Raw genomic sequence first — 26,807 nt, 5'->3', positions numbered from 1 at the left:
CTTGGGATTGGCTGTTGTCGGCCGACCCCTTTCCCTGCTGTCCAGTTCCTTTCCTCGGCTGGCGCCTGCGCTGTGGGCTGGCCGTGGGGGGCGGGAAGCGCTACGGGGCAGTAGAGCCCATGTCGGCCTTGAGGCGCTCGGGCTACGGCCCCAGTGACGGTCCTTCGTATGGCCGCTTCTACGGGCCGGGAGGTGATGTGCCCATGCACCCACCTCCGCCGCCCTTGTATCCTCCTCGTCCCGAGCCTCCCCAGCCTCCCATGTCCTGGCGGGTGCGCGGGGGCGGCCCTGCTGAGACCACCTGGCCGGGAGAAGGCGCAGGAGGCGATGGCTACTATGCCTCTGCGGGCGCCTGGTCAGAAACCGGTCGAGCTGGAGGAAACCACCAGGTAAGCTTTGCGCCATCTATCCCGGGGGGGTTCCGATAAGGGGAGTCTTTGGAGGGTGAGGGCCATGGGGATTGATAAACCTCCAGAGTTCGTAATGGATCGGGTTTCATATTTGTTTTCCTTATGCGGGGTTGGAGAGACGGGCTGGATTTGTGGCTGGAGGGGATATGTTTGTGTTCTCTTCGCGTCTCCTTTTCTGCTTCGACCCTAATAAATGGGTCTATGACCATTAAAAAAGGAAGAAAGATCCTGCGCTGACTTGCTAAGCTAAGTAGCGAGCTGCGGAATCTCTCGCCTTGGACTGAGGTTGGGCTGGAGTGACCCGGCCAAGCTTTTTGAGCTCTAACAATTTATCCTGCGTGGCTCATATGGCCGGCTCTCCCCGAGAAGGGAGGTGGCTGCAGCCCCCGCTGTCACTCAGCAACCCCTCCCTACGGGAAGGAACCGAGAAGGAAGAGGAGGGATCGGGCATTTAGCCCTTTGCCCCTAATGCTCTGCCCGGGATTGAATCACCAATGCTCACCTTTACTTGGATTGTGAAATTACGTTGCGGCTGCAACGTAATTGTCATTACAGCCTCCCTATTTTATGATTTAATAGTTGGCTCTGAGAGGTTAACTCACTTGGTCAGCAGAGATATCCCTGGCTTTTTGAAGGTCCACCTTTATTGCCGCTTCGTTTTTTAGGAAAGACCTACATTAGTGTCTGTTTTTGCTAACTGAAAGAAATCTGAAGAGGAGTTTTTCTTTTAGTAAAAGGGTGAAAAGCGAAAATAGCTTCAGCGTTTGCTTTGCAGCAAGCAGTTGTAGAGGCGGTGCGCAACTGGGCAGTGAGAGTGGCGCCGCCACGCTCCTTCCCTGGGTACTACACTCAGCATCTCGGCATCACAGTGCTTTGAACTGAGTCTGTGAGCCTCGGCGCTTTATCTCTATTTATTTTGTGCATCCGTTGGCAAGATATGTCCTAAGGTAGCAGAAAAGTCTAAGGAAGATTATTTTGGAGGCCTGGAAATGCTAAAACATTTAGCATGAAAATTAATGATAATTGCTTTTTTCCTTTTATGCCATTTTGGCTTACAAAAGATTTCATAGGGGAATGTTTTGCTTTCAGATAGCAGGGGAAACCTGTACACTTGGACTTATAATATTTTATTTCTTGTCTTCCTGCCAGAACTGTACTTTTCTTTTGTTAATTCAGTATTCTGAGTAGTGAATTATTATACAATCAAAGTTGGGGGGCATACCTCTCTCTCTTTTCGGCAATTTTAATATCCTAATGGGTTGAAAATGTAGTAGGGAGATACCCATATACCTTGCTGGTGGGGATGTAAAATGGTTCAGTGCTTTGGAAGATAGTTTGGCAGTTCCTTAGAACGTTACACACACACAAGCACACACACAAATATAACCCTTTTCATAATTAATCTCTAACTACATGTAATATATTAGCTCTGTGTTGAGTCAGTATATTACTCAGCAAGTTTGCTTTTAGATATGTACCCAAGAGAACCAAAAAATGTCTACATAAAAACTTGCATGTTTTTATGAACAAGCATGTTCATGGCAACATTGTTCAAAGTAGCCAAAAAGTGGAAATAACCCAGATGGCCATCAGTTGATGAATAGATAAAATATGGTACATTGATGGAATGAAATTATTTAGCTGTAGGAAGGAAATGAAGTATTGAAACATTCTACAAAATAGATAAATCTTGAAAACATGCTACATGAACAAAGATAGAAAGATCCCATACTGTATTAGTCCTCTTATGTGAAATGTCCAGAATAGTGGTTGCCAGGGGCTGGGGGCTGGGGACTTTGAGATGATGGTCAAGTGTATGGGGTTTGTTTTTGGGGTGATGAGAATATTCTGGAATTAGACAGTGATGATGATTGCACAACTTTGAATATACTGAAAACCTTTGAATTGTACACTTATAACGGGGTGGTTTTGGGGTACCTGGCTTGCTCAGTCACTTAGGTGTCTGACTCTTGATTTCAGCTCAGGTTCTGTTCTCAGGATCCTGAGACTCTGCTCACCTGAGACCCACCTCAGACTCTGCTCTCAGTATGGAGTCTGCATGTCCCTCTCCCTCTGCTCTTCCCCCTGCTCGCACTCTCGTCTCTCTCTTTCAAATGAATAAATAAAAATAAAATCTAAAAAAAAAGGGGGGGCATGGGTTTTATGCTATGATAGTCTTTTAAACTATCTATAAACATATCTTTTAAATAATTATATGAGAAACAACATGTATTGAGAGATTAATTGTAAGAAGGGTTATCTTTGTATGTGTAAATCTGGAATACTAGGCTGTGGAACTTTTATTCCATGGTAGATTAGAGTGACAAAATGCTTGGCCTATAAGTAGGCAAACTATACCAAAGATCAATGGGAGGGAAAGAGGAAAGGAATGATAAACTGATGACTTCTACTTGGACTTGCAGTATTCTTAAAACAAGAGTGTGTTTTCTGGGCAAGATTAGAGAAGTTAAGATTTTAGACTTGTGTAGCGTGTTATAAGATATGTTAGAGTATAGGTGTGCACATTGCATGGGTGGGTGGTGGTGCTGGAGTAGGAGTGATTGGAGATAAAGCTGGAATGTGTTACGAGCATTTGTAAACCATTTCAAGATTTTATCTTTCAGGTTAGTGTTTCTGAAACTTGAAAAGTATAGGATGGCAATTTCTTATGCAGCAATAGAAAATTAATACAAAAGTTATGCATGTCGCAAATGTGTTTTCCAAATTCGTTGTCTTCTATCTTCATATGGTTTTGACATAAAATAGATTTGACATTTTTAAATAATCAAATGTGTCAAACTAAAAAAAAAAAAAAGCATAGGAGATTTTTAGAACCTTACTACTTAAAAAGTGTGGTCCTTGGACCAGAAACTTCAGTGTGCCCTGGAAGTTGTTTGAAATGCAGAATCTCTCCTGCTCAGAATTTATGCTTCAGTTTAGTAAGATCCCAGGTGATTCGTATGCATGTTCATGTTTGAGAAACACTGCTCTGTAGAACTGAATAGACTAAGGTGAAATTGCTCAGAGCCACTACAAAGACTTAACTCTATGTTAACATATTTAAACATGGCAGGGGAAGAAAATGGAAATCTAACTCTCCCTGTTTTCTTTCTTTTCTTATCCTGTTAGCTGTACTTACAGTGCCGTACTTTGGTCCCTCAATTAGCATCATCTGCATTACTTAGGAGCTTGCTGGAAATCATGTATAAGGCCCTGCCCCTGCCCTGCAAAATCAGAATGTATATTTTAACAAGATTTAACAGTGTTTGTTTAACAAGATCCCTAAGTGATTTACATGTTACCACAAAGGTGCAAGTAATAGCCAGCAGCGATCATTGGGGGCCATCTTGGCTGATTACAGTGGGAAGGACTGGGGAAAAAGAGAGCTCAGTTACGCTCTCAGAATAGTCCAGAAGAGAGGTAAAGGCAAGCATTTGAACAATGTCTGAATATATACAGGTTTTTTTTCAACATTTTACTATAAAATTTTCAAGCATATAGAATAGTTGAAAGAACTACACAGTGAATACCTGTATAGCTACCACCTAAATTGTGTAATTAGCATTTATTATATTTGCTTCATCACATCTATCTTACTTTCTTTTTTTACATCTATCTTTTTTAAGTTTCATTTTTTACATTAATCTGTTTACCCAACGTGGGGCTGAAACTCACAACTCCAAGATCAAGAAGTCACATGCTCTTCCAACTGAACCAGCCATACGCCCCTATCTGTCTTACTTTCTGAATGCATTTCAAAACAAGCTGCTTAGATTTGAAATACATTTTTATTTATTTATTTATTTATTTTTTAAGATTTTATTTATTTATTTGACAGAGAGAAATCACAAGTAGGCAGAGAGGCAGGCAGAGAGAGAGAGAGAGAGAGAGGAGGAAGCAGGCTCCCTGCAGAGCAGAGAGCCCGATGCGGGACTCGATCCCAGGACCCTGAGATCATGACCTGAGCCGAAGGCAGCGGCTTAACCATTGAGCCACCCAGGCACCCTGAAAGACATTTTTAAAAGTATATATCAGTTGGAAGTGAGGGAAGCCAGAGAAACATAAGGTGATTCTGAGGTTTTAGTATTTCCTAGGAATAAATGTTTCATAATAATAAAAAGGAAGAAGAACAGGTTTTTATGGGAAGAAATAGTTTAGCTTTGTACCAGAAGAACTAGTGATTGGTTAATAGAGGAACTTAAAAAGATAGAAATGCTTGGTAAGGGTTTATATACTACCTTTATTTCATTTCTGTTAGAAGGCAGTGACTCACTGTGGTCACTATGTGCCAAGCTCTGGATGGAATGTATGTGATTGATTAGAGAGAAGTTTGTGATTTTTTCTCTTCTTGTTTTTGTTTTTTGATGCCAAATTTTAGTCTGTGGTATCTGGGAGTTGTTCTCTATAGGAACAAAACAAGAGATTGGGGTCAGATGGGTGATGGGGGATGGAGATAGTGATTTGAGAGTCATCAAATATAAGTGTATGTGAATTACTAACCTGGGTAATGTTCCCATAGGAGATCTTTGAGAGTCTATCAGAGGTGACAAAGAAAGAGGATTCAGAAGGAGACAATAAGAGAGAATACTTGGAAAGATAGTAGGGCAATCAGGAAAGTCATGCAATACAAACCAACCAAGGACGCAGTTATTTTGAACATAAGTGATACGAGAACTGAAAAGATACTGTTGGATTTGGCAGTTGAAAGGGTCTTGTTGATTTTCATTTTGGGAGTTTAAAATAGTGGGAGGTTTGGGTGCCAAGACAACCAGTATAAACCATACTTCCAGAAGTTAGTAAATGAGAAATTGGTTACTTGACTGTGAACCAGGATTGGGGGAAGAATTTTTTGGATTAGATGATTTGAATATGTTTGTAAGCAGAAGAGAGTAAGAAGAAAGATGGGAACAAAATGATGGAATGTCGCTTGTGGAGAGAGGGACGAAGTGAGGAAGAGCTGGCAAACCTTTTTCAAAGTTAGAGAAGGGGGAATCATTTTGGAGGTGGAGGGGAGGGACATTGAAGGAGTTTATAACTCTTGGTGTCCTTGGCAAAGTAGGAGGCTTAGGTCATCTGAGAGGAGAGGAAGTGGAATAGCGTAAACTGGGAACTTGATATGATAAATGTTGGAAACTAGTGCTGGGGGAAGTGGGAAATTGTAGAGAAGCATGGGAAAGACCCAAATGAGACTGAAAATAAAAACTTGGGCTGGGGGCACTTGGGTGACTCAGTGGGTTAAGCATCTGCCTTCAGCTCAGGTCATTATCTCAGGGTCCTGGGATCAATCCCAGCAGGGAGTCTGCTTCCCCCTCTCTCTGTCTGCCTGCCTCTCTGCCTACTTGTGATCTCTCTCTCTCTGTCAAATAAATAAGATCTTTAAAAAAACAAAACAAAACAAAAAACTTGGGCTGATGGTCAACCTAGAACATAAAGTGCTTTTGTAGTGATTTGGGCATGTATAGCTAAAAATAATTTTTAATGTATTTTTCTAATAATTTTTGTCTAATTCTTATGAACAAGATAAACAAATTTGTAAATGAAATTTAGCAGCAACACTAGTCAGATTCCTCTGTTAGATTTATTTGGGCTAGGGTTATTCTTTGGAGGTATGTTCGTGAGTTACTTTGTAAATTTAATCTCGTATGTGCTTCTACAAAACTAGTTCTAAGGTATATATGAGAGAAGTTGACTCCAGCCTTCATTTGAGATTAGGTATTTCTTCTCAAAAAGGAAGTAAATGAATTTGTTATCTTCTTGCATAATTTTGATCAAATTTCCAGTGCAACAAGAATTTAAATTCACATTAATTACTGCTTCTTGTGAAAACCTTTCTCATCTTTGTCTGCTTTACATCACCTTTTAGCACCTTTGTCTAGTTTCAGACAACAGATAAAAAGTTTGGAAAGAGTTCAGCATGTGATGACATTGGCAACTTGGTTTATAAAACAGAGTCGACTTCAGCTAGCTTCCTGTGAAACCAAATGCTGTTTCATAGAATTTTTGATTCATGTTAGGTGAGCCTTGAGCTGCAGACTTTCATTGTACTGGCGATATTTTTAGATTTGTTCCATTTTGTCCAAAGGAGAGGAAAAAAAGAAGCAAAGACAATCTTACTAAGACTTAATAAAATTAATAATTACTGCCACTTCATTGAAGACATTCTCCCACCCAAGTACTAAGCAGTCTCCAGCCCTGCTTACCTTCTGAGATCAGATGAGATCTGGCATGTTCAGGGTGGTGTGGCTGTTGACAACAATCTGTTTTTATTTTGAAAAATTATGATATGTTTATATTCTGTAAATTGTATCTTTTTAAAGGTATAGTTCTCTGAGTTTTGACAAATGCATATAGTCATTAACCACTGCCATAATCAAGGTATAGATAATGACCCATCTTTTAAAAAAAAGATTCCTAGGTTAAGATGGAAGATATCATTTTCATTCATTTCTAAACCCTATTAAAATTACAGAAAAGTAACTGTCATTTGTTGTTTAAAGTATCTCATTTGCATAATGTGTATATATACATGTATACACATATAAATTGTACTCTGTATTTTGAGTGAGTTTCAATCAGCAACAGTCATTTTTATTGCTTAAATTATTTCATATAATGTGAATGGGCGTTCCTTCTTCTTGGCTTCTGAGTCCTTTTGACATAACCCATTGATTTTTGACAGCTTCCTGGATTTCTGGTACAAGATGTGCCTGGCTTATTTTGTGTATATTCTGTCCCAGACATATAATCACCCATTCCTTTAAGAAAACCTTTTTTTTTTTCTTTAAATGGAAGATTATATTTAGAAGCATATGTCAGGATCCAGACAGGAAAACAGAGCCTATTCTAGTTCTTTTAAAAGAGAGATTTGGGGTTACCTGGGAGGCTCAGTCAGTTAAGCATCTGACTCTTGATTTCAGCTCAGGTCATGATCTCAGGGTCCTGGGATCGAACTGCACATCAAGCTCTGTGCTCAATGGGGAGCCTGCTTCTCCCCCCCACCCAAATAAAGAAATAAATCCTTTAAAAAATAAATAAAAGAGAATTTGTATTAGGAAATTAGTGACATGAACACTGGAGATCTCAAAAGGCAAAAGAGAAAATGGAGGTACCACAGAAGATGATAACTAGGAAACATCTGTAGTTCCTTGGGCTGGGAAGTAAAGAGAAGAGGTTGGGCTATTAAAACCTGCATACTTGGGAGCATGGCCTGGTGGAGCTTGAGCCAAGGAGAAAGTGCTTCCTAGCTGGCACTGGTCTCTCTGAGGGAATTCCAGAAAACCAGAAGAATCTGGTGATTGCCACTAACTGTCACCCCCAGGTTGAAGGGTGTTGTTAGGCTGACAATGACAGAAACAGCAAATAAGCAAACTGGCAGGAGTCTGGAAGTCCCTTCTCTCCTCCGATTGGCAGAACCGAAGAGTAAGCAGGCCTCAGAGGAGAAATGTTTGGACTGCCAATCCTGCATGACAGAGCCAGTTATGAAATGCTGTGTTTAGAGTTGAGAGAGAGTAGTTTCATAAGTCAGAGAAGTTAAATTTGAGTGCTAGATATACTGATTGAGGTTGTGTTACCACTGCTTCTAGACCTTTCAATGGACAGTTAATGAAATAGTTTTTTTTAATTAAAAATATTTTCTTAAGATTTTATTTTTTAAAAAAGATTTTATTTATTTATTTGACAGACAGATCACAAGTAGGCAGAGAAGCAGGCAGAGAGAGAGGGAGGAGCAGGCGCCCTGCTGAGCAGAGAGCCCGATGCGGGGCTCGATCCCAGGCCCCTGTGATCATGACCCGAGCCGAATGCAGAGGCTCTAACCCACTGAGCCACCCAGGCGCCCCACGATTTTATTTTTAAGTAATTTCTACTCAGCTTGGGGCTTGAGCTTACAACCCCGAGATCAAGAGTTGCATGCTCGGGGCACTTGAGTGGCTCAGTCATTAGACATCTGCCTTTGGCTCAGTTCATGATCCCAGGGTCCTGGGATCGAGCCCCACATCGGTCTCCCTGCTCTGCAGGAAGCCTGCTTCTCCCTTTCCCCCACCCCCTGCTTGTGTCCATTTCTCGCTGTGTCTCTCTCTGTCAAATAAATAAATAAATAAAATCTTTAAAAAAAAAAAAAAAGAGTTGCATGCTCTGTTGACTGAGCCGGTCAGGTGCCCTGAAATAGGTTTTTGTTTGTTTGATTGTTTTCAGATAGAAAAATTAATGAGTTCATATTTATATTAATTCAAATTTAACATTACAGATTATTTTTACTTCTTTGATGGTATTTATTACTTTTCTCTTGTACGGAATATCTTGGTTACTAACAGTGTTAGGATAATTACAAATACTTGCACAATCTTACAATAATAAATATAACAAGGCCAAAATACTTTTTTTTTTAAGATTTTATTTATTTATTTGACAGACAGAGATCACAAGTAGTCAGAGAGGCAGGCAGAGAGAAAGGAGGAAGCAGACTCCCTGCTGAGCAGAGAGCCTGATGCGGGGCTCGATCCCAGGACCCTGGGATAATGACCTGAGCCGAAGGCAGAGGCTTTAACCCACTGAGCCACCCAGGTGCCCCAACAAGGCAAAAATAATGCCAGGTTCTAGTTCTGGCATGACAGCATAAGGAGCTCTGTGGACCCAGTCCCCAGTGAAACTGGTAAAAATTATTTTTAAAAAACAACCAGTTGAAGTCCCTGTAAATGGTTTTAGGATATATAGCAAATTAATAAACATGTATTCTATAAAGTTACTCAAACTCAGTGAGAACAGTGAGAGTCTGTGCCAAGACCTGCTCCATTTCTCCCCTCTCTCAGAGCAGTGAGACAAACTCCATTCCAGACTGGTGTAGCCAAGAAAACAGGGCTCCCTCTTCTCCCAGCTCCCAGTTAGAGGGTTATCATCCTGGGAGAGGCAGCACATCAACATTTCTCATCTTGCCCCCAGCTATTGTTGATGAGATCAAATTCCAGGCAAGAGTGGTTAAGTAATGCTGGTTCCCTCCTCTGCCCAGTACCTACTTGGGAATGGAGGCTTTACTTTGGGCAGGGCACTGTGAAGAATACTAGAGTTCTGATCATCCTTACTCTGGCTTATAAAGCAAGCTGAGAAGCCCTGAGGCTACTGCCCTTTCCTCCACAGGTGCTCAGCTCTTAGAGCAGGCTGTATCTTAGAGAAGCATACTATTGTCCCCAACCCAGCTGCAAAGGGTGGCTCAGACATTTTATCTGGAGGCAGAAGCAGGTGGTAAAACATGTAGCTCCTGATCTTTTCCCAAAGGAGCTGTCTTTATTTGCAACAGAGTGTGGTGTGGAGAAGTTGAAGCCTAAGGATGTTCTCAAACTGTGGCGATTGTTGTGAAAGGCAACTGGGAGGAGATTAGTAGATTCATTAGACATCTGGTCTAAACTTTAGACCACCTAGTTTGCTAGAGAGAACCAGGGAAAGAGATAGCTGGGAGAAACCCTTTGGGGCTAGAACAATTCTTAAACACTGCCTTTGAGACCTGTCTCTTTCCAAATTTTGGTTGGATCAGTTTGTGGAACAATTTTTATCCCAGGGTGTGGAGCTTTAACAGCTAGGTGTGGTGAAGGAAAGAAATACACACACGTATATACACTCATTAAAGAAATTAAAATGTTACAGTAGAAAATGTCCACTTAAGGCAAAAGAAAGCGGTAAAAGAAGAATAGAGGAACAAAAACAGATAAGAGATAAAGAAAACAAAAAGGATCCAAATATATGCTGTTGTGAAATAATAGAAAAAAATATACATATTGGTCTCTGTCCTGGGCTCCAGGCACAGAGCTCCTGAAACCCTTGTAAACTCTAAATGAAGAGAGCACTAGGAGTATTTTTTGTTCTAATATTTGCTCTGTGACCCCAGTTCCTGACATGGGGCTTCTAAATCCATTGGAATTTCCTGGGTGATACAACTATTTTTTGTTCTAATGAGGTATCTCTGGGTGTTCTCTTGGATGGCTCCTGGATGGGGCTGGTCACCAGAAAGGCCAGCCCATGTTTAGATGTTTGGAGTTTTCAGTCTTTGTCCTCATTTTCCAGAGAGGGATTTTCCATAAAAATCCAAACACAGTGTGGTGCAGAGAGCTTCCAGTTTGGTGAACATATCCACGTTCTGGAAGGGTGGTGCACCGTGACTCAATGGGAACAGAAGCTTCTGCACTTGGGGTTCTCCCAGACTTTGCCTGCCCTATGTATCTCTTTCATCTGGCTGTTCATCTGTATCTTTTATCATATCCTTTAATAAACTGGTAATTGTAAATATTTCCCTGAGCTGTGTGAGATGTACTAGCAAATAATCAAGGGGAAAGAGGCATGGAACCCTACGCTTTGTAGCCTAGTGAGACATAAATTGTGGGTAACCTGGAGATCACAGGAACTGTTCCTTGCAGTTGGCGTCTGAAGTGGTGGGGGGCACTCTCATGGGACTGAGCCACTAACTTGTTGGATCTGATGCTATTTACAGGTAGATAGTTTAATTGTAGGACAGCCAGCTGGTGTTGCTGAATTGCTTGGCATGGGGAAAAAAAATCTCACATCTGGTATCAGAAGTGTTGTGAATGTGGTAATAGCAGGGGAGCAAAGGAAAAACATGGGAGCAGTAGGTTTTTCTCTCTCAGCTGTCTGTGGGAGATACACTTCAGATTTAAAGATACAAATGGCTTAAAAGTAAAAAGAGGAAAAAGAAATAGGCAAACAGTAATTAGAAGAAAACTGTAGTAGCTATATAGTATCCAACAAGTAAACTTTTTTTTTTTTTAAGATTTTATTTATTTATTTGGCAGAGAGAGAAAGCACAAGTAGACAGGCAGGCAGGCAGAGAGAGAGGGAGAAGCAGGCTCCCCACTGAGCAGAGAGCCCGATGCGGGGCTCGATCCCAGGACCCTGAGATCATGACCTGAGCTGAAGGCAGAGGCTTAACCCACTGAGCCACCCAGGTGCCCCTCCAACAAGTAAACTTTAAAACAAAAGGTGTTACTTGGGATAAAGTGGGACATGATAAAAAGGGTGATCTAGGGACACCTGGGTGGCTCAGTGGGTTAAGCCACTGCCTTCGACTCAGGTCATGATCCCAGGGTCCTGGAATGGAGTCCCACATCAGGCTCCTTGCTCAGTGGGGAGCCTGCTTCTCTCTCTGCCTTTGCCTGCCGCTCTGCCAGCTTGTGTTCTTGTTCTCTCTCTCTCTCTCTCTCTCTGACAAATAAATAAAATCTTTAAAAAAAAAAAAAGGTGGTCTGTTAGGAAGATGTAATAACTATAAAAATATCTACCTAATAACAAAATACCAAAACAAATTAAGGATAAGCTTAAAGAAATAAAAGGAGAAAATAGACAATTCAATAATAATAAAGACTTCAATACTTCATTTTCAATAGTGGGTAGAACAACTAGGTATAAGATCAACAAGGAAAGAGAATATGTGAATAACCCTGTGAACCAATTAGACCTAACAGACATCTACAGAACATTCCACCTAACAATAGACTCTACGTTTTTCTCAAGTACCCATGGAACAATCTCAAGATAAACCATATGCTAGCTATAAAACAAATATTAGTATACAAAGATAAATAATACAAAGTATGTTCTCCAACCATAATGTAAAGACATTGGATTTTAAAGATCTTGGGAAACTCATGTCTATTTGGAATTAAATAAAACACTGTTTAATATTTTATAAAGATTTTATTTTTAAGTAATCTCTGTATGCAACATGGGGCTCAAACTTACAACCCCAAGATCAAGAGTTGCACGCTCTGCCAACTAAGCCAGTCAGGTGTCCCTTTAATAAAACACTCCTAAATAACCAGCAGGTCAAAGAAGAAATCAAGGGGTGCCTGGTTGGCTTGTGGGTTAAAACCTCTGCCTTTGGCTCGGGTCATGATCCCAGTGTCCTGGGATTGAGTCCCACATCAGGCTTTCTGCTTAGCAGGGAGCCTGCTTCCTCCTCTCTGCCTGTCTCTCTGCCTACTTGTGATCTCTGTCTGTCAAATAAATAAATAAAAATTTTTTTTTTAAAAAGAAGAAATCAAAAGGGAAACTAAAAAATACTTTGCGATAAAGGAAAATGAAGATACAGTATGCCTGAACTCTTAAGATATAGCTAGTACTGCTTGGAAGGAAACTTATAGCTATAAATGCCTATATTACGAAAGAATAATGATTTCAGGGCCCCCGGGTAGCTCAGTTGGTTAAGTACCTGACTCTTAGTTTTGACTCATGATCTCAAGGTGGTGAGATTGAACCCCACTCATGTGGGGTCTGCTAGTCCTTCTACCTCTGCTCCCCCCACCCTAATAAAGAAATAAAATCTTAAAAAAAAAAAAAGAAAGAAAAAGAATAATGATTTCAAATCCATAGCCTAAGCTTCCATCTTGACACTGAAAAAAGAAGAGCAAAGGAAACCTCAAGCAAGCAGAAAGGAGGAAATAGTAAAAATAAGAGTGGTGGGGCACCTGGCTGGCATCTGGAAGGGTAGAAATTAATGTAGGAGAGAACAGAGAAACAGTAGAGGAAATCAATGCAAGGAAAGGCTGGTTCTTTGAAAAGATCAACACAATTGAAGACTCTCTAGCTAGATGGACCTTGGAGAAAAGAGGGAGTGATTACTAGAATCAGAAATGAAAGAGGGAACATTACTATGGATCTTACATAATGGAATACTGTGGATGATTATATGCTAATAAATTAGATAACTTAGGAGAAGTTGGACAGATTTCTAGAAAGATACAAAATACCAAAACTAACTCAAGAAAGAAATAGGAGATCTGAATAGACCTATAACAAATAAAGAAATTGAATTGTTAATAAACAAAACAAAACAAAAACTACCCACAAAAAAAGTCTAAGCGCAGGTGGGCTACTGAATTCTACCAAACATTTAAAGAACTGATACATCAATTCTTCACAAATACTTCTTTAAAAAAAAAAGGTTTTATTTATTCATTTGACAGCACAAAGAAGGGGAGCAGCGGAGGGAGAAGGAGAGACAGTTGCTCTGCTCAGAGCCTAATGTGGGGCTTGATCCCAGGACTCTGGGATCATTACCTGAGCAGAAGGCAGACACCCAACTGACTGAGCCACCCAGGCATCGCTTTTTTTCTTTTCTTTTTCTTTCTTTCTTTCTTTCTTTTTTTTTTTTAGATTTTTGTTTATTTATTTGTCAGAGAGAGGCCAGAAGCATAGAGAGCTGCAGGCAGAACAGGCAGGGCAGGCGGAGGGAGAAGCAGGCTCCCTGCTGGTCAAGGAGCCTGATATGGGATTCAATCCCAGGACCCTGGGATCATGACCTGGGCCAAAGGCAGATGCTTAACCAACTGAGCCAGCCACCCAGGTCCCCCCCACCCCCGCCATGTTTTTGTTTTTTTTTTTAAATAGGATTTTATTTTTATTTGTTTGAGAGAGATAGAAAGTGAGAGACCATGAGCAGGGAGGAGAGGGAGAAGCAGACTCCCTGCTGAGCAGGAAACTGATGCCAGACTTGATCCCAGAAATCTGGGATCATGATCTGAGCTATAGGCAGATGCTTAACTGACTGAGCCACCCAGGTGCCCCTAGAGTGGCCTTTTTTTTTTTTTTTAAAGATTTTATTTATTTATTTGAGAGAGAGCACAGAGGGAGCATGAGAGGGAGAGGCATACTCCACGCTGAGCGGAGAGACTGATGTGGGGCTTGATCTCAGGGCTTTGACACCAATACCTGGGCTGAAAGCAGACACTTAACCTACTGAGCCATCCAGGTGCCCCACAAGTACTTCCAAGAAATAGAGAACAGTTCTAAACTCATTCTGTGAAGTCATTTATTACCCTGATACCAAAACCAGACAAAGACCTCACAAAGAAAATGGGCCAGTATCTCTCATGAATATGGATGCACATGTCCTCAAAACAAAAACAAAAACAAAAAAAAGTAAACTAAATCCGGCAACATATAAAAAGAATTGTATACCATGACCAAGTGGGATTGATCCCAAGAATGCAAAGTTGGTTTAACATCTAAAAATCAATGTAATATACCATATAAGTCAAAAAATAAAGCCTCTACGATTATTTCAGTAGATGTAGAAAAAGATTTGACAAAATCCAACACTCTTTCTTGATAAAAATCACTCTAGGAATGCAAGGAAATTTCTCCAATCTGATAAAGGGCATCTATAAAACACCACAGCCAGCCACATATTTATGTGATGTAAGACCGGATGCTTTTCCCTAAGATCAGGAAAAAGACCAGGATATCTTCCCTTGCCACTACTAGTCAACATTGTCTGGAAGTTCTTGCTAGGGCAATTGGGCAAGAAAAAGACATATGTAACCTATGTCTGTGATGGAATAGAATTGAGAGTCCAGAAATAAATTCATGTGTCTGTGGTCAAGTGATTTTTGGCAAAGATGGCAAGACCATATAATAAAGGGACAGAATAGTCTACAGCACAAAATACAATACCATGACAACTAGATAGCTGTATACAATTGATAAAGTTGAACTCTCACACCATATGGAAGAGTTAGCTCAAAACGGCTCATAGACATAAATTGAAGAACTAAAACTATGAAACTCTTAGAAGAAACAAGGAGTATATCTTCATTACTTTGGATTTGGCAGTGGTTATGTTACATTTTTAGGGATTTAAAAATATGTCATTATTTTCTCTAATTATGCAGAATATTTACAAGGCATATTTAAGGGACGTCTACCTTGAATCCCTGTCCCCCAGTGTTGTTTTTAACTTTTTTAAAAAAGATTTTATTTATTTATTTGAGAGAGAGTGAGAGAGCACAAGCAGGGGAAGCTGCAGGCAAAGGGAGAGGGACAAGCAGGCTTCCTGCTGAGCAAGGAGAATGATGTGGGGCTTGATCCCAGGACCATAGGATCATGACCTGAGTTGAAGGCAGACGCTTAACCAACTGAGCCACCCAAGCACCCCATATTTTAACTTTATAAAAAAATCTTTTTATATTATAAACTTTTAATTATATGTAAAAGTAGGGAGACTAGTATAATAAAACTCCCAGATAACTGTCCCTCACCTTCAGCAATTACTGGGTAGGTTATTGTTAATCTTATTGATTTATATGATAGTATTTAAATATTTTTTTAGGAGAGTCTTAAGGGCAGGTTTGTGTTGTGATGGGGATTATCTACTGGAGAAGGAGAGAAAAGACTATAAGTACAGGAATGAAATTCTTTAGAAGGTAAGAGATCATGTTGTCCACAGCTATGTGGAGGGATTGGTCATTATTTAATAGGGCCAAAGGCACTTCATGCTTCTGGGAAGACAATGGCAGATAGGGTGCATTTGATTTAGTAAGTTGGAAGACAGAGTTTCTGTCTGATCGCTTCTCCTTTTTTTCCCCCTAAGTGAAATATGTGATAAAGTTGTCAGTTGAAAAATGAGGAGTAGACTAAAAGAATATTGGAGATTTGGGGGTGGGGGTAAGAGTGAAATAGTTGTTCTGGAGAGTGAGATGAACATCCATCCTAAGGAAGTGTTACAGTTGCTAGGCAGTGCTGCTGTGTCTACTTGAGATTTGTGGTCTCTAATTGAGAAAGAAACCAGAGGGCTCTAGTGTTTCTCTCCACCAGTATTTAGAGGAAGTGCAGATAGGAAGTCAGTGGGCAGATGGGTTTAAATTCGGTTGGGTTTTTGCAGGGTGAGTGAATCGGAGGGAAGCAGTGGCAAGGGATTAGGTGTTGGAAAGCTGAGTTGAGGAAGGAAGTGAGGACATGGGTGGGGTGAGGGATAGTAGGGTGAAGAAGTAGTGAAAATGTGGAGTACCAAGGAGAGTCCGTCAGTAGCAGAGAACAGAAACCAGGGTAGTAGGAGAGAACAGAAACCAGGGTAGTTCTAGGAGATTTAGGCATTTGTTCACCACTGCTGGGGTGAGTCAGCTCTTCATTTTTCACGTCTTCAACTCTTGTCTTTTCATTTCTCCTACTCAAGATTCAGATTCTTGGTAGGGAGAAATCGGTTAGTCAAATGTTTACCCTTTAACCAGGGAAAGGAAGGGAGGTCTTTAACTGGGGGCATCTGCCTGCTTGAGAAATTTAGTGAAGATCTGAATTTCGCCTGTAAAATTTTTTAAAACTTACTATTCTTTAGTTTCTATATTATGTAAAGGAGATGTTACTTGCCCAACTTGTATAATATTATATGGAATAATTACGTGCTTTGAAAACAAAGCAGTATGAAACTGATAAGTAGTCCAATTAAGCTAAGATGGTGATAATTAAACTCTCAGTGATTACAACTGCCAATGAATTTCTTTATGAAACAGTTTGAAGGTTTTGTTTAAGCTTAAAACTAAAACTAAAAGTTCAAAGCATAATAACTTACAGGATAACAAGTGTATACATTAAACTAGACTCTAAAAAGTTTTGAGTAGGGGCACCTGGGTGGCTCAGTCATTAAGCGTCTGCCTTCTGCTCAGGTCATGATCCCACAGTCCTGGGATCAAGTCCCGCATCTGCTCCCTGCTCAGCAGGAAGCCTGCTTCTCCCTCTTCCACTCTCCCTGCTTGTATTCCCGCTCTCACTATCTCTCTCTCTCTCTGTGTGAAATAAGTAAAAAATCTTGAAAAAAAAAGTTTTGAGTTGATCTAGTCTCTTGGAGTTTATTGGCTTATTGCAAATCATTGCATTAACTCTTGAGTTGGTGTGCAAAGCTGTAGAGATGAGCGTTATAGCTAGATTTGCTTCTTGGAGTGGTAATTGTTCTTTATCAATTCCTGATACTTGGGTTAGTTGTAGGCTGCCAGCAGAAACATAGCCATAAACAGAAAGTAAAGGAATATGAAAAAACTAGTGTGACATGGGGCGCTTGAATGGCTTTTAGTTGCTTGAGCAGCTGACTGCCTTTGGCTCAGGTCATGATCCCAGGGTCCTGGGATTGAGCCCAGTGTTGGGCTCCCTGCTCAGTGGGGAGCCTGCCTTTCCCCTCCCTTTGTCTCCTGGCTCTTGCTCTCACTCTCTATCTCAAATAAATAAATAAAATCTTAAAAAAAAACAAAGAAACAAACCCAAAACTAGTGTGACAGTCAAAAGCATATTGAAGATTTATGTGTTTGAAGTTTAGTAGTGATATTTTCAAGCTCCCAAGTTGTTGAGATAGGCAAGTATTGCTCTTAACAGTGGCAAAGAACTATAATCTTGTTGCACAAATTAAATTGGTAGTGATGGGGTTGGTGATTGGAGAGAGATAAAGAAATCCAGGTATCGGGGTGCCTGGGTGGTGCACTGGGTTAAGCCTCTGCCTTTGGCTCAGATCATGATCTCAGGGTCCTGGGATCACGCCCCACATCGGGCTCTCTGCTCGGCAGGGAGCCTGCTTCCCCCTCTCTCCCTGCCTGCCTCTCTGCCTATTTGTGATCTCTCTCTGTCAAATAAATAAATAAAATCTTAAAAAAAAAAAGAAAGAAAAGTACGTTGTTTGTGTTTTCTAAGTATATTCTACTGTATCTCCTTTAAAAAAAAAAAAAGAAAGAAAGAAATCCAGGTATCTGGTTTTGCTAATCATGTTGGCATAGTAGAATTTTATATATCATTTGGTATCATAATGCATAAGGACAGGCTTTTAGTACATAGTCAATAATTGCTTTGTTCTAGGGCATGTGATTTACCATATAGTATTTCTGGGTCAATTTGTTAATGAGAATTTAATAATGAGTGATTTTTATAGTAGGGTTCTATTGCTTTTTGTCTCTTGCTTTTTTTTTTTTAATAATTATAACTGCCTCTATCAACTTTTCTTTATGATACAAGAAATTATTAAAAGTGATTTTTTTTTCCCCCTTAGGACCAGCCGCCGTATTCTAGCTACAATTCTAACTATTGGAATTCTCCTGCACGACCTAGGGCTCCATACCCAAGTACATATCCTGTAAGACCGGAAATGCAAGGCCAGGTATGATCTAAAATTGACAGACTTCCTGAATTTTTTCTTTAAAGATCTAATTTATTTGTTTTAGAGAGAGAGTGAGCACAGGCAGAGGGAGGAGTAGAAGGGAAGGGAGAGGGAGGGAGAAAGATCCTCAAGTAGACTCAGGGTTGAGCTCAGAGCCTGACCTGGGGCTCGATCTCAGGACCCTGAGATCATGACCTGAGCTGAAACCAAGAGTTGGGCATTCAATCTACTGAGCCACCCAGGTGCCCCCTGAATTTTTTCTTAATGTATTGATTTATTTTCAATAATCTGTGAAAGATTATTTCAATAATCTGAGAATCTCTGAGGAGATTTCATAGTAGCAGTGTGTGGAGTTTTGTTATTAGACTCTCTTAATGTTTTTGGCTCAGAAGTAAGGAAATACCTAGGCGAATATATCTGTAGCAAAGGTAGCTTGAGGAATAATAGATTATTGCTTAGGACCTGGAAACAATAAGCATATAATGTACTTGTGTTTTTAAGTTTGACTTTTTTTTTAGAAATATAATTGACATGTAACATTATATTAGTTTCAGGTATATAATGTAATGATTCGAGATTTGTATATATTGTGAGATCATAATTAAGTCTATTTAATATCTGTTACCACATATAATTACGATTTTTTTCTGATGAGAACTTTTATGATTTATCTTATTAGGAACTTTCAAATATGCAATACAGTATTAAATATAGTCACTATGCTGTATATTACATCCTCTTGACTTACTTATTTTATAGCTAGAAGTTTGTACCTTTTGACCTCCTTCACCCATTTATACCCCTAGCCCTGCCTCTAGCAACCATTAGTCTATTCTCTGAATGTAGGATTTTTTTTTGATTCCGCATGTAAGTAAGATTGTATGAGATTTGTCTTTCTCTGTCTGACTTATTTCCATCTGTGTTGTTGCAATCGCAAGAATTGTTGTTTTTTTTTTTATGGCTGAATAATAGTAAATTGTTTATGTGTACACAACATTTTCTTTACTCATCTATCGATAGGCACTTAGGTTGCTTCCATGTGTTGGCTATTGTAAATAATGCTGCAGGGAACATCGGGATGCAGATGGATACCTTTTCGAGCTAGTGTTTTTGTTTTCTTTGGACGTATTTTAAGTAGTTGCATTGCTGGATCATTCTGTTTTTAATTTTTTGAGGAACCTCCAAACTGTTTTCTTTTCATAGTGGCTGTACCAATTTACATTACTACCAACAGTGCAGAAGGGCTTTTCTTCATATCCTCACCAACACTTGTTATTGTCTTTTTGATACGAGCCATCTTTACAAGTATGCAGTGATATCTTGATGTGGTTTGAATTACATTTCCCTGATGATAAGTGTTGTTGAGCACCTTCATGTATCTGTTGGCCATCAGTATGTCTTTGGAAAAGTGTCTATTCAGGTTGTCTGCCTATGTTCTAATAAGATTGTTTCTTTTTCTTCTTCTTTTTTTTGTTTTTTGCTATTGAGTTTTTTGAGTTCTTTATATATTTTAGGTACTAGCTCCTTATCAAATATATGATTTGAAAATATTTTCTCCATTTAGTAGGTTGCCTTTTCATTCTGTTGGTGGTTTACTTTGCTGTGCAGAAGTTTTTAGTTTGATGTAGTTTTCCTTGTTATTTTTATTTTTGTTCCTTTCCTTTTAGTGTCAAATAACTTGTACTCTTAGGACAAATACTTAATTTTAAGTATTACAAGTATACTGAAACAGTATAGAAAATTTGTCTTTTTATCCACTACTTGCTTTGTCAGTTTCTCAGTTTGCTACATTTGTTTCAGATTTTTTTTTTTAAAGATTTTATTTATTTCTTTGACAGAGAGATACAGTGAGAGAGGGAACACAAGCAGGGGGAGAGGGAGATGCAGGCTTACCCCTGAGCTGGGAGCCTGACGAGGAGCTCGATCCTAGGACCCTGGGATCATGACCTGAGCTAAAGGCAGGTGCTTAAGTGACTGGGCCACCAAAGGACCCGTGATTTCAGATTTTTAAAAATAAGCAAAAAAAAAAAAAAAAACCCAGTTGAAGCCACATATAAGACTTCTTTTATATTAATTTTCTCCTATGTGTTTTTATGCTGGTATTCCTTGTATGTGCATTTACATAATATTATTTACCATGTTTTTAAAACTTGGTATGAGTGGTTTCATACTAGCATTCTCCTGCAGCTTGCTTTTTTACTCAACATTGTTTTTCACTTTTTTGTTGTACACATTTGAAGCAAGAACTTCCCTGGGGTATGGAATTTTGGGGTTTTTGTATGTATGCTTATTAAATATAGCCAAATTATTTTTCCACAATACCATTGTGGAAGTGAGGAATGTTTACAAAGTGACCCATAATCTGGCAACCTTAGTAAGGCAATAATTGTCAGATTTGCGTATTTCTTTCCATTTTTTTTCTGTCTAGAGTCTGTATTTCTATATGCAAATAGTTTTTTTTTAATTGTTCTTTTTTTTAAAGATTTTATTTTTAAGTGATCTCTCCATCCCGTTTGGGGCTCCAACTCAGAACCCCAAGATGAAGAGTTGCACACTTTTCTGACTAAGCCAGCCAGGTGCCCCTGAAAATAATTTTTAAGAACATGATTGTAATATATTCAAATTTTTAAAAAAGTAAACTTTTGGAGCGCCTGGGTGGCTCAGTGGGTTAAAGCCTCTGCCCTAGGCTCGGGTCATGGTCTCAGGGTCCTGGGATCGAGCCCTGCATCCGGCTCTCTGCTCAGCAGGGAGCCTGCTTCCCCCCACTCTCTCTCTCTCTGCCTGCCTCTCTGCCTACATGTGATCTCTGTCTGTCAAATAAATCAAACAAAATCTTTAAAAAAAATTTTTAAAAAAAGTAAACTTTTTACCCAATGTGGGGCTTGAACTTACAACCCTATGATCAACAGTCACATGCTCCGCTGACTAAGCCAGCCAGGCTACCTGTATGTAGTATATACAATTTTAAAGCAGCTACATTTAAAGCAGCTTTCAAAGATCTTGAATTTTATATATAGGTCAGAATTCTCTGCAAACTGATGTTCTCTGCAGAATTAAATTTTCAGATCACCCTAAAGTATACTAATGTAATTTTCCTCATAGTTTTCAGGTAGTCAAATACTATATTCAAATTCTGTTCTAATTTTCTGGTGGTATGGAGCCTGAAATGATGAAAATAAGTTTTTCGATGGGGCTGAATAATTAATTCATTAAAAAAATCATTTTCCCAGGGCGCCTGGGTGGTTCAATGGGTTAAAGCCTCTGCTTTTGGCTCAAGTCATGATCCCAGGGTCCTGGGATCGAGCCCTACATCAGGCTCTCTGCTCCGCGAAGAGCCTGCTTCTTCCTCCTCTCTCCCTGCCTGCCTCTCTTGCCTACTTGTAACCTCTGTCTGTCAAATAAATAAATAAAATCTTAAAAAAAAAAAATCATGTTTCCTTTTTTCGCATTAATTTCGTGATACATTCCTTTAAGACTGATTTTGAACTAGAGGAGTTTATTAAAGTTAGAGCACGCTTTACTTATGTGCTTAAAGAAAACATAAAAACAGTTGATTTTTCATAATGACTCTGGGTACTTGAACTTTAGGATAAGGTTGATAGGAGACTGTGGAATGCAAAATAAAGAAAAAAACATGTCACCATGTAACACAGAGTTCCATTTTACTTGTGTCATCTGCATTCCTGTGACTGAAATTGAGAAGCAGGCATTGTTATTAATGTGATATGCTTGTGGTTTGGCCATATTTCATAAAATTCATCCTTTAAATATACAGTTCCATTGTTTTTAGTCTATTCACAAGGCTGTGCAGCTGTCATCACTGTCTATTCCAGAACATTTTCATCACCCCAATTAGAAACTATATACCTATCACGCCATTTTTCTTTGCCCCTAGCCCCTGGCAACTTTAATATACTTGTTATCCCTACAGATTTGCCTATTTTGGTCATGCCACATAGAATCATATAATATTTGAAATCTATGACTGGCTTCTTTCTTGAAGCATAATGTTTATCCATATTGTGGCAATGTATTGCTATTTCATTCCTTTCTGTGGCCAGAGACTATCCATTCTGTGGATCTACCACATTTATTTTATCCATTCATCATTTGATTGAAATTTGAGGGTTTTTTTCCCACTTATTTGCTGTTATGAATAATGCTGTTATAAACATTTGTGTGCTCATTTTTATGCAGACATAAGTTTTTTCAGATCTCTTCGTTATATATGTAGGAATAGAGATGCTGGGTCATATGGTAGCTCTGCTGTGTTTAACAATTTGAGGAACTGGCAAAGTTCTCACAGAGAACTGAAGTTTTTTTTTTTTTTTTTTTTTTAAGATTTTTATTTATTCGAAAGAGAGCAAGGGAGAGACAGAGCACAAGCATGGGGGAGGGACGGAGGGTGAGAGAGAAGCAGACTCCTCGCCAAGCAGGGAGCCTGATGTGGGGCTTGATCCTAGGACCTTGGGATCATGACCTGAGCTGAAGGCAGAGGCTTAGCCAACTGAGCCACCCAGGTGCCCTGAAAACTGAAGATAGCGTTCTGAATTGAGAAACCATGACACAAAAAGCCATTGATCAGAAACTTTAACACTTTTTTCATTTAATTTGAAGGGGAACTGAGTTGTAAAGTACAGCCTCTTAAGAACTGTGGTCAGGAATTTCGGTGAGACAAAAATTGGAATAGTTCTCTAAGTAGAGATACGGCACGAGGAAGCAACCTATGGATGATCATAGATTTAGCAATTTCAAAAATGAGTATTAGAGAAATTCGAGTTGATATCAACTGCTTAAAATTTTGAACTCTTGGAGTACTTACTTGGTGAGACTTTCCATGTTTTTCATGAGAAGCATAATAGCAGGGGGAGTGGCAGGCCAAGGGAGAGGGAGAAACAGACTCCCTGCTGAGCAGGGAGCCCGATGGGGGCTCCATCCCAGGAGCCTGGGATCATAACCTGAGCCAAAGGCGGATGCTCAACTGGCTGAGCCACTCAGATATCCCAGGAGTTCACATTTTCATTAGTTAATGATCTTTTTCCTTCCCAGAGTTTTCAAAATTGTGTATTAAGTCAGGGCATTTCAGTTCTTTTATTCAGTCATCTTTTTTCCTTTCAATTTTGCTTTTTAACAGAGTTTGAATTCTTATACAAATGGAGTATATGGCTCACCATACCCCCCCGGTCCTGCACCAAATACTGCCTCATACTCTGGGGCTTATTATACACCGGGATATACTCAGACCAGTTACTCCCCGGAGGTTCCAAGCACTTACCGTTCACCTGGCAACAGCCCGGCACCAGTCTCTCGTTGGCTGTATCCTCAGCAGGACTGCCAAACAGAAGCAGCCCCTCTCCGGGGGCAGGTTCCAGGATATCCTGCTTCGCAGGTGAGCAGTTTTCTGTTGGGTTTTTAATATTCTGTGAGGGGTGCCTGGGTGGCTCAGTCAGTTAAGTGTCCCGATTCTTGGTCATGAGTTCAAGCCCTGCATTGGGCTCCACACCAAGTGTGGTGGGGGAAAAAAAAAAAAATTTTTTTTTTAAATTCTGTGAGTGATACCCATATTTATTTCTCTCTCTGCTTTAAGGGGAGTTCTAATACATCTTTATTTGTGCTTCCTAATAGCATATGGGTCCACTTAGTTATAATGTCATGGGACAGACTTTATGCTGTGCTTTAACCTTTGAATTTTAAGCTTTCTCCTTCTGAGTTTGATGGTCACCAAATTTGCCCCATGTATCTTTGGAACCAAGTTTTTTTGGGGAGTTGGAGAAGTGACTACAACTGATTAGAGATGCTACAACTTAGGTTAGTAGCAGCTGAAGTATACTCGGTTAAGCAGAGAGGAAGCATCGAAGTCTGTTTATACTAGAATATTTTCATTACTTTAAGTTTTTTTGGCAGTGACCAGCATATTTCCTTCCTCTCAATCTAGAATCCTGGAATGACCCTGCCTCATTATCCTTATGGGGATGGTAATCGTAGTGTTCCACAACCAGGACCAACTGTACGACCACAGGAGGACTCATGGGCTTCTCCTGGTGCTTATGGAATGGGAACCCGTTACCCCTGGCCTTCAGCTGCTCCCTCAGCACCGCCTGGGAATCTCTATATGAGTGAGAGTCCTTCACCCTGGCCTAGCAACAGCTCTCCTCAGTCACCTCCTTCACCATCACCCCATCAGCCCAAGGTAGGAGACCTTCTAAACATTCTTTTGACGTTTGGGTAATTGAGAGAACACAACATGGAAATTTTCCACACTGGTGTGTGTTAAATGGAGACTAATTGCAAAAAGTTGGTGATTAATACCAACTTTACATAGCCCAGTTTCTTCTTTCCTTTTAATAAACTTTGGTTTTTAGAGCAGTTTTAGGTTCACCTCTTTTTTGCAAAAGCCAGAAAAATGTTCATTTATTGTTTGTTGTTGTACTGTCAGCTGAATATTAAACAAAATAAAAAATTTATTTTATTACCTTAGTCTGTAGACAGAAGACGATACCAATGGAAATTGTATAAACCATAGACTTGAACATCATTTGCCTGTGGCTAGGTTCCATTTTTAAATCTGTCTTAAGGTTTTAACTCTTTAGGGGAAAAATGATCTAACTCCTCCTTATTAAAAAGTCACTGTGGATTGTGAGGTGGGAAGGATAGATTATGAGGTGTTCATAATGGTGGGTGCTTCAGGGTAGATTCTAGCCATTGCACTCAGGAATTCTCTGCCTTTTACTGGACAGAGCACTCCTTTTATCTTTATAGAGTGTGTTTTTTTCTCAAATGATTTAAGAGGAGGGTCCAGTTTTATTAGTGGGGAATCTTTTCATGTACCTTCATGGTCAGGTGAAAGATGTGGGCTAACAAATCTGATGTTGATGGATTCCCATTAAAACAGCTCTTTTCCCCTCTTTGCTCTCCCACTCCAAGGATTCCTCATACCCCTATAGCCAGTCAGATCAAGGCATGAACCGGCACAACATTCCTTGCAATGTCCATCAGTATGAGTCCTCGGGAACAATGAACAATGATAATTCAGATCTTTTGGATTCCCAAGTCCAGTATAGTGCTGAGCCTCAGCGGTATGGTAATTGCCTCAGTGAACACCCCGGCAATCAAGATGAAAGTGATAATCTTCCTGAAGAGTGTTTATCTTCAGATGAAGGTACTCTGCCAAGTATTAAAAAAATTATACATGTGCTGGAGAAGGTCCAATACCTTGAGCAAGAAGTAGAAGAGTTCGTAGGGAAAAAGACAGACAAAGCATACTGGCTTCTGGAAGAAATGCTAACCAAGGAACTTTTGGAACTGGATTCAGTTGAAACTGGTGGCCAGGACTCTGTCCGGCAGGCCAGGAAAGAGGCTGTTTGTAAAATCCAGGCCATACTGGAAAAACTGGAAAAAAAAGGATTATGAAGGATTTAGAACAAAGGGGAAGCCTGTTACTAACTTGACCAAAGAACTCTTGATTTTGGTTAAAACCCTCTTTTTGAAAAGATTGTTGGTGACAAGAAGCAATACATTCCAACTTTCCTTTGATTAAAACTTGAAAAACTGGTAAAGGACTTGAAAGAACATTTTAGTTATGAGTTGTTTTCAGTTTTCAGACCAATGAATGTAATAGGAAACTGTGGAGTTACCGTTATTGCCAAGTAGACTCACTCCTTAAGAAATTTGTGGATATCTACAAGCTGCTTCTTATCAGCAGGAGGGAAACATGCTTTATGTAACAGGCTTATCAAAAATCTACCAGATGAGACTGGATATAATCTGAGGCCAACAGGCTCTGTTTTTTTTTAACCACCTGGATTACTTGTCACATTTTTGTACATTGTGACTGCTTTCAGCATATACTTCATGTGTAAATTACAGCTTGGGACTTTAGCCTTCTTGGACTTCTGTTTTGTTTTGTTATTTGCTGTTCACAAATATAGTATTATTCTCTACTTCTTGGTACGTTTTGTAGTAATATGTTTAATTATTCAAGAGACTATATTGATAGCCAGATAGTATGGCAGTTCTGAATGAATTTTTATCTTTTCACCACTTGAACATATTGCTGTCTTTAGTGAGTTCTTGAGGTAAATTGTCTCCTTTTTTGTATAGATCGTTAAGGTGGAGTTTTACCACTTCTACTTTTCATGTTAATAGTGGAAAGCGAATTGGGAGATGGCAAGGGCAAAGAAATGAAATGCTTATGGCCATTTTCTTTTTTGCTTTTTTATTGTTTTTGGATAAAGATCCACCTTTATCTCGAAATTTCCTTCCCCCACCCCTTAATTATCTTTTCACTGCTGCTGCTTCCATGTAAAGCATTACGATAGATACAGATGAAAAAGCCACAGTGCGAAGAAATAACTGCAAAAGTAATAAATGTGACCATTTGGAAATGTGCTTCTCTATCTAAAATAATTAGTTTCACCATCAAAACCCCTACAAGCAGACTTCAGCTCAGTTTATATTCAGAAACAATGAGGGTAATAAAGGATTCA

At 39.7% G+C, this 26,807-nt stretch overlaps 1 protein-coding gene across 2 annotated transcripts; it reads left to right on the top strand.

Moving 5' to 3' along the window:
* Positions 1–43: 43 nt before the first annotated feature.
* BAG4 (BAG cochaperone 4) lies at positions 44–26,709 on the top strand. 2 transcript variants are annotated; one of them, XM_004758228.3, is made up of 5 exons: positions 48–389; positions 18,214–18,321; positions 23,456–23,710; positions 24,257–24,511; positions 25,246–26,709. In XM_004758228.3, the coding sequence occupies exons 1-5, from the start codon at positions 120–122 to the stop codon at positions 25,729–25,731; spliced, it is 1,374 nt and encodes a 457-aa protein (XP_004758285.1). In that variant the 5' UTR covers positions 48–119; the 3' UTR covers positions 25,732–26,709. The 2 variants fall into 2 exon arrangements, with proteins under 2 accessions (XP_004758287.1, XP_004758285.1); XM_004758230.3 differs by lacking the exon at positions 23,456–23,710 and having other exon boundaries at positions 44–389.
* Positions 26,710–26,807: the final 98 nt, after the last annotated feature.

This window comes from Mustela putorius, unplaced genomic scaffold (genome assembly GCF_011764305.1).
Source record: "Mustela putorius furo isolate JIRA1106 unplaced genomic scaffold, ASM1176430v1.1 tig00003976_pilon_pilon_pilon, whole genome shotgun sequence".
Taxonomy (NCBI): domain Eukaryota; kingdom Metazoa; phylum Chordata; class Mammalia; order Carnivora; family Mustelidae; genus Mustela; species Mustela putorius.
The sequence above is the reverse complement of the archived record's forward strand: the minus strand, read 5'-3'. Positions and strand labels throughout refer to the sequence as shown.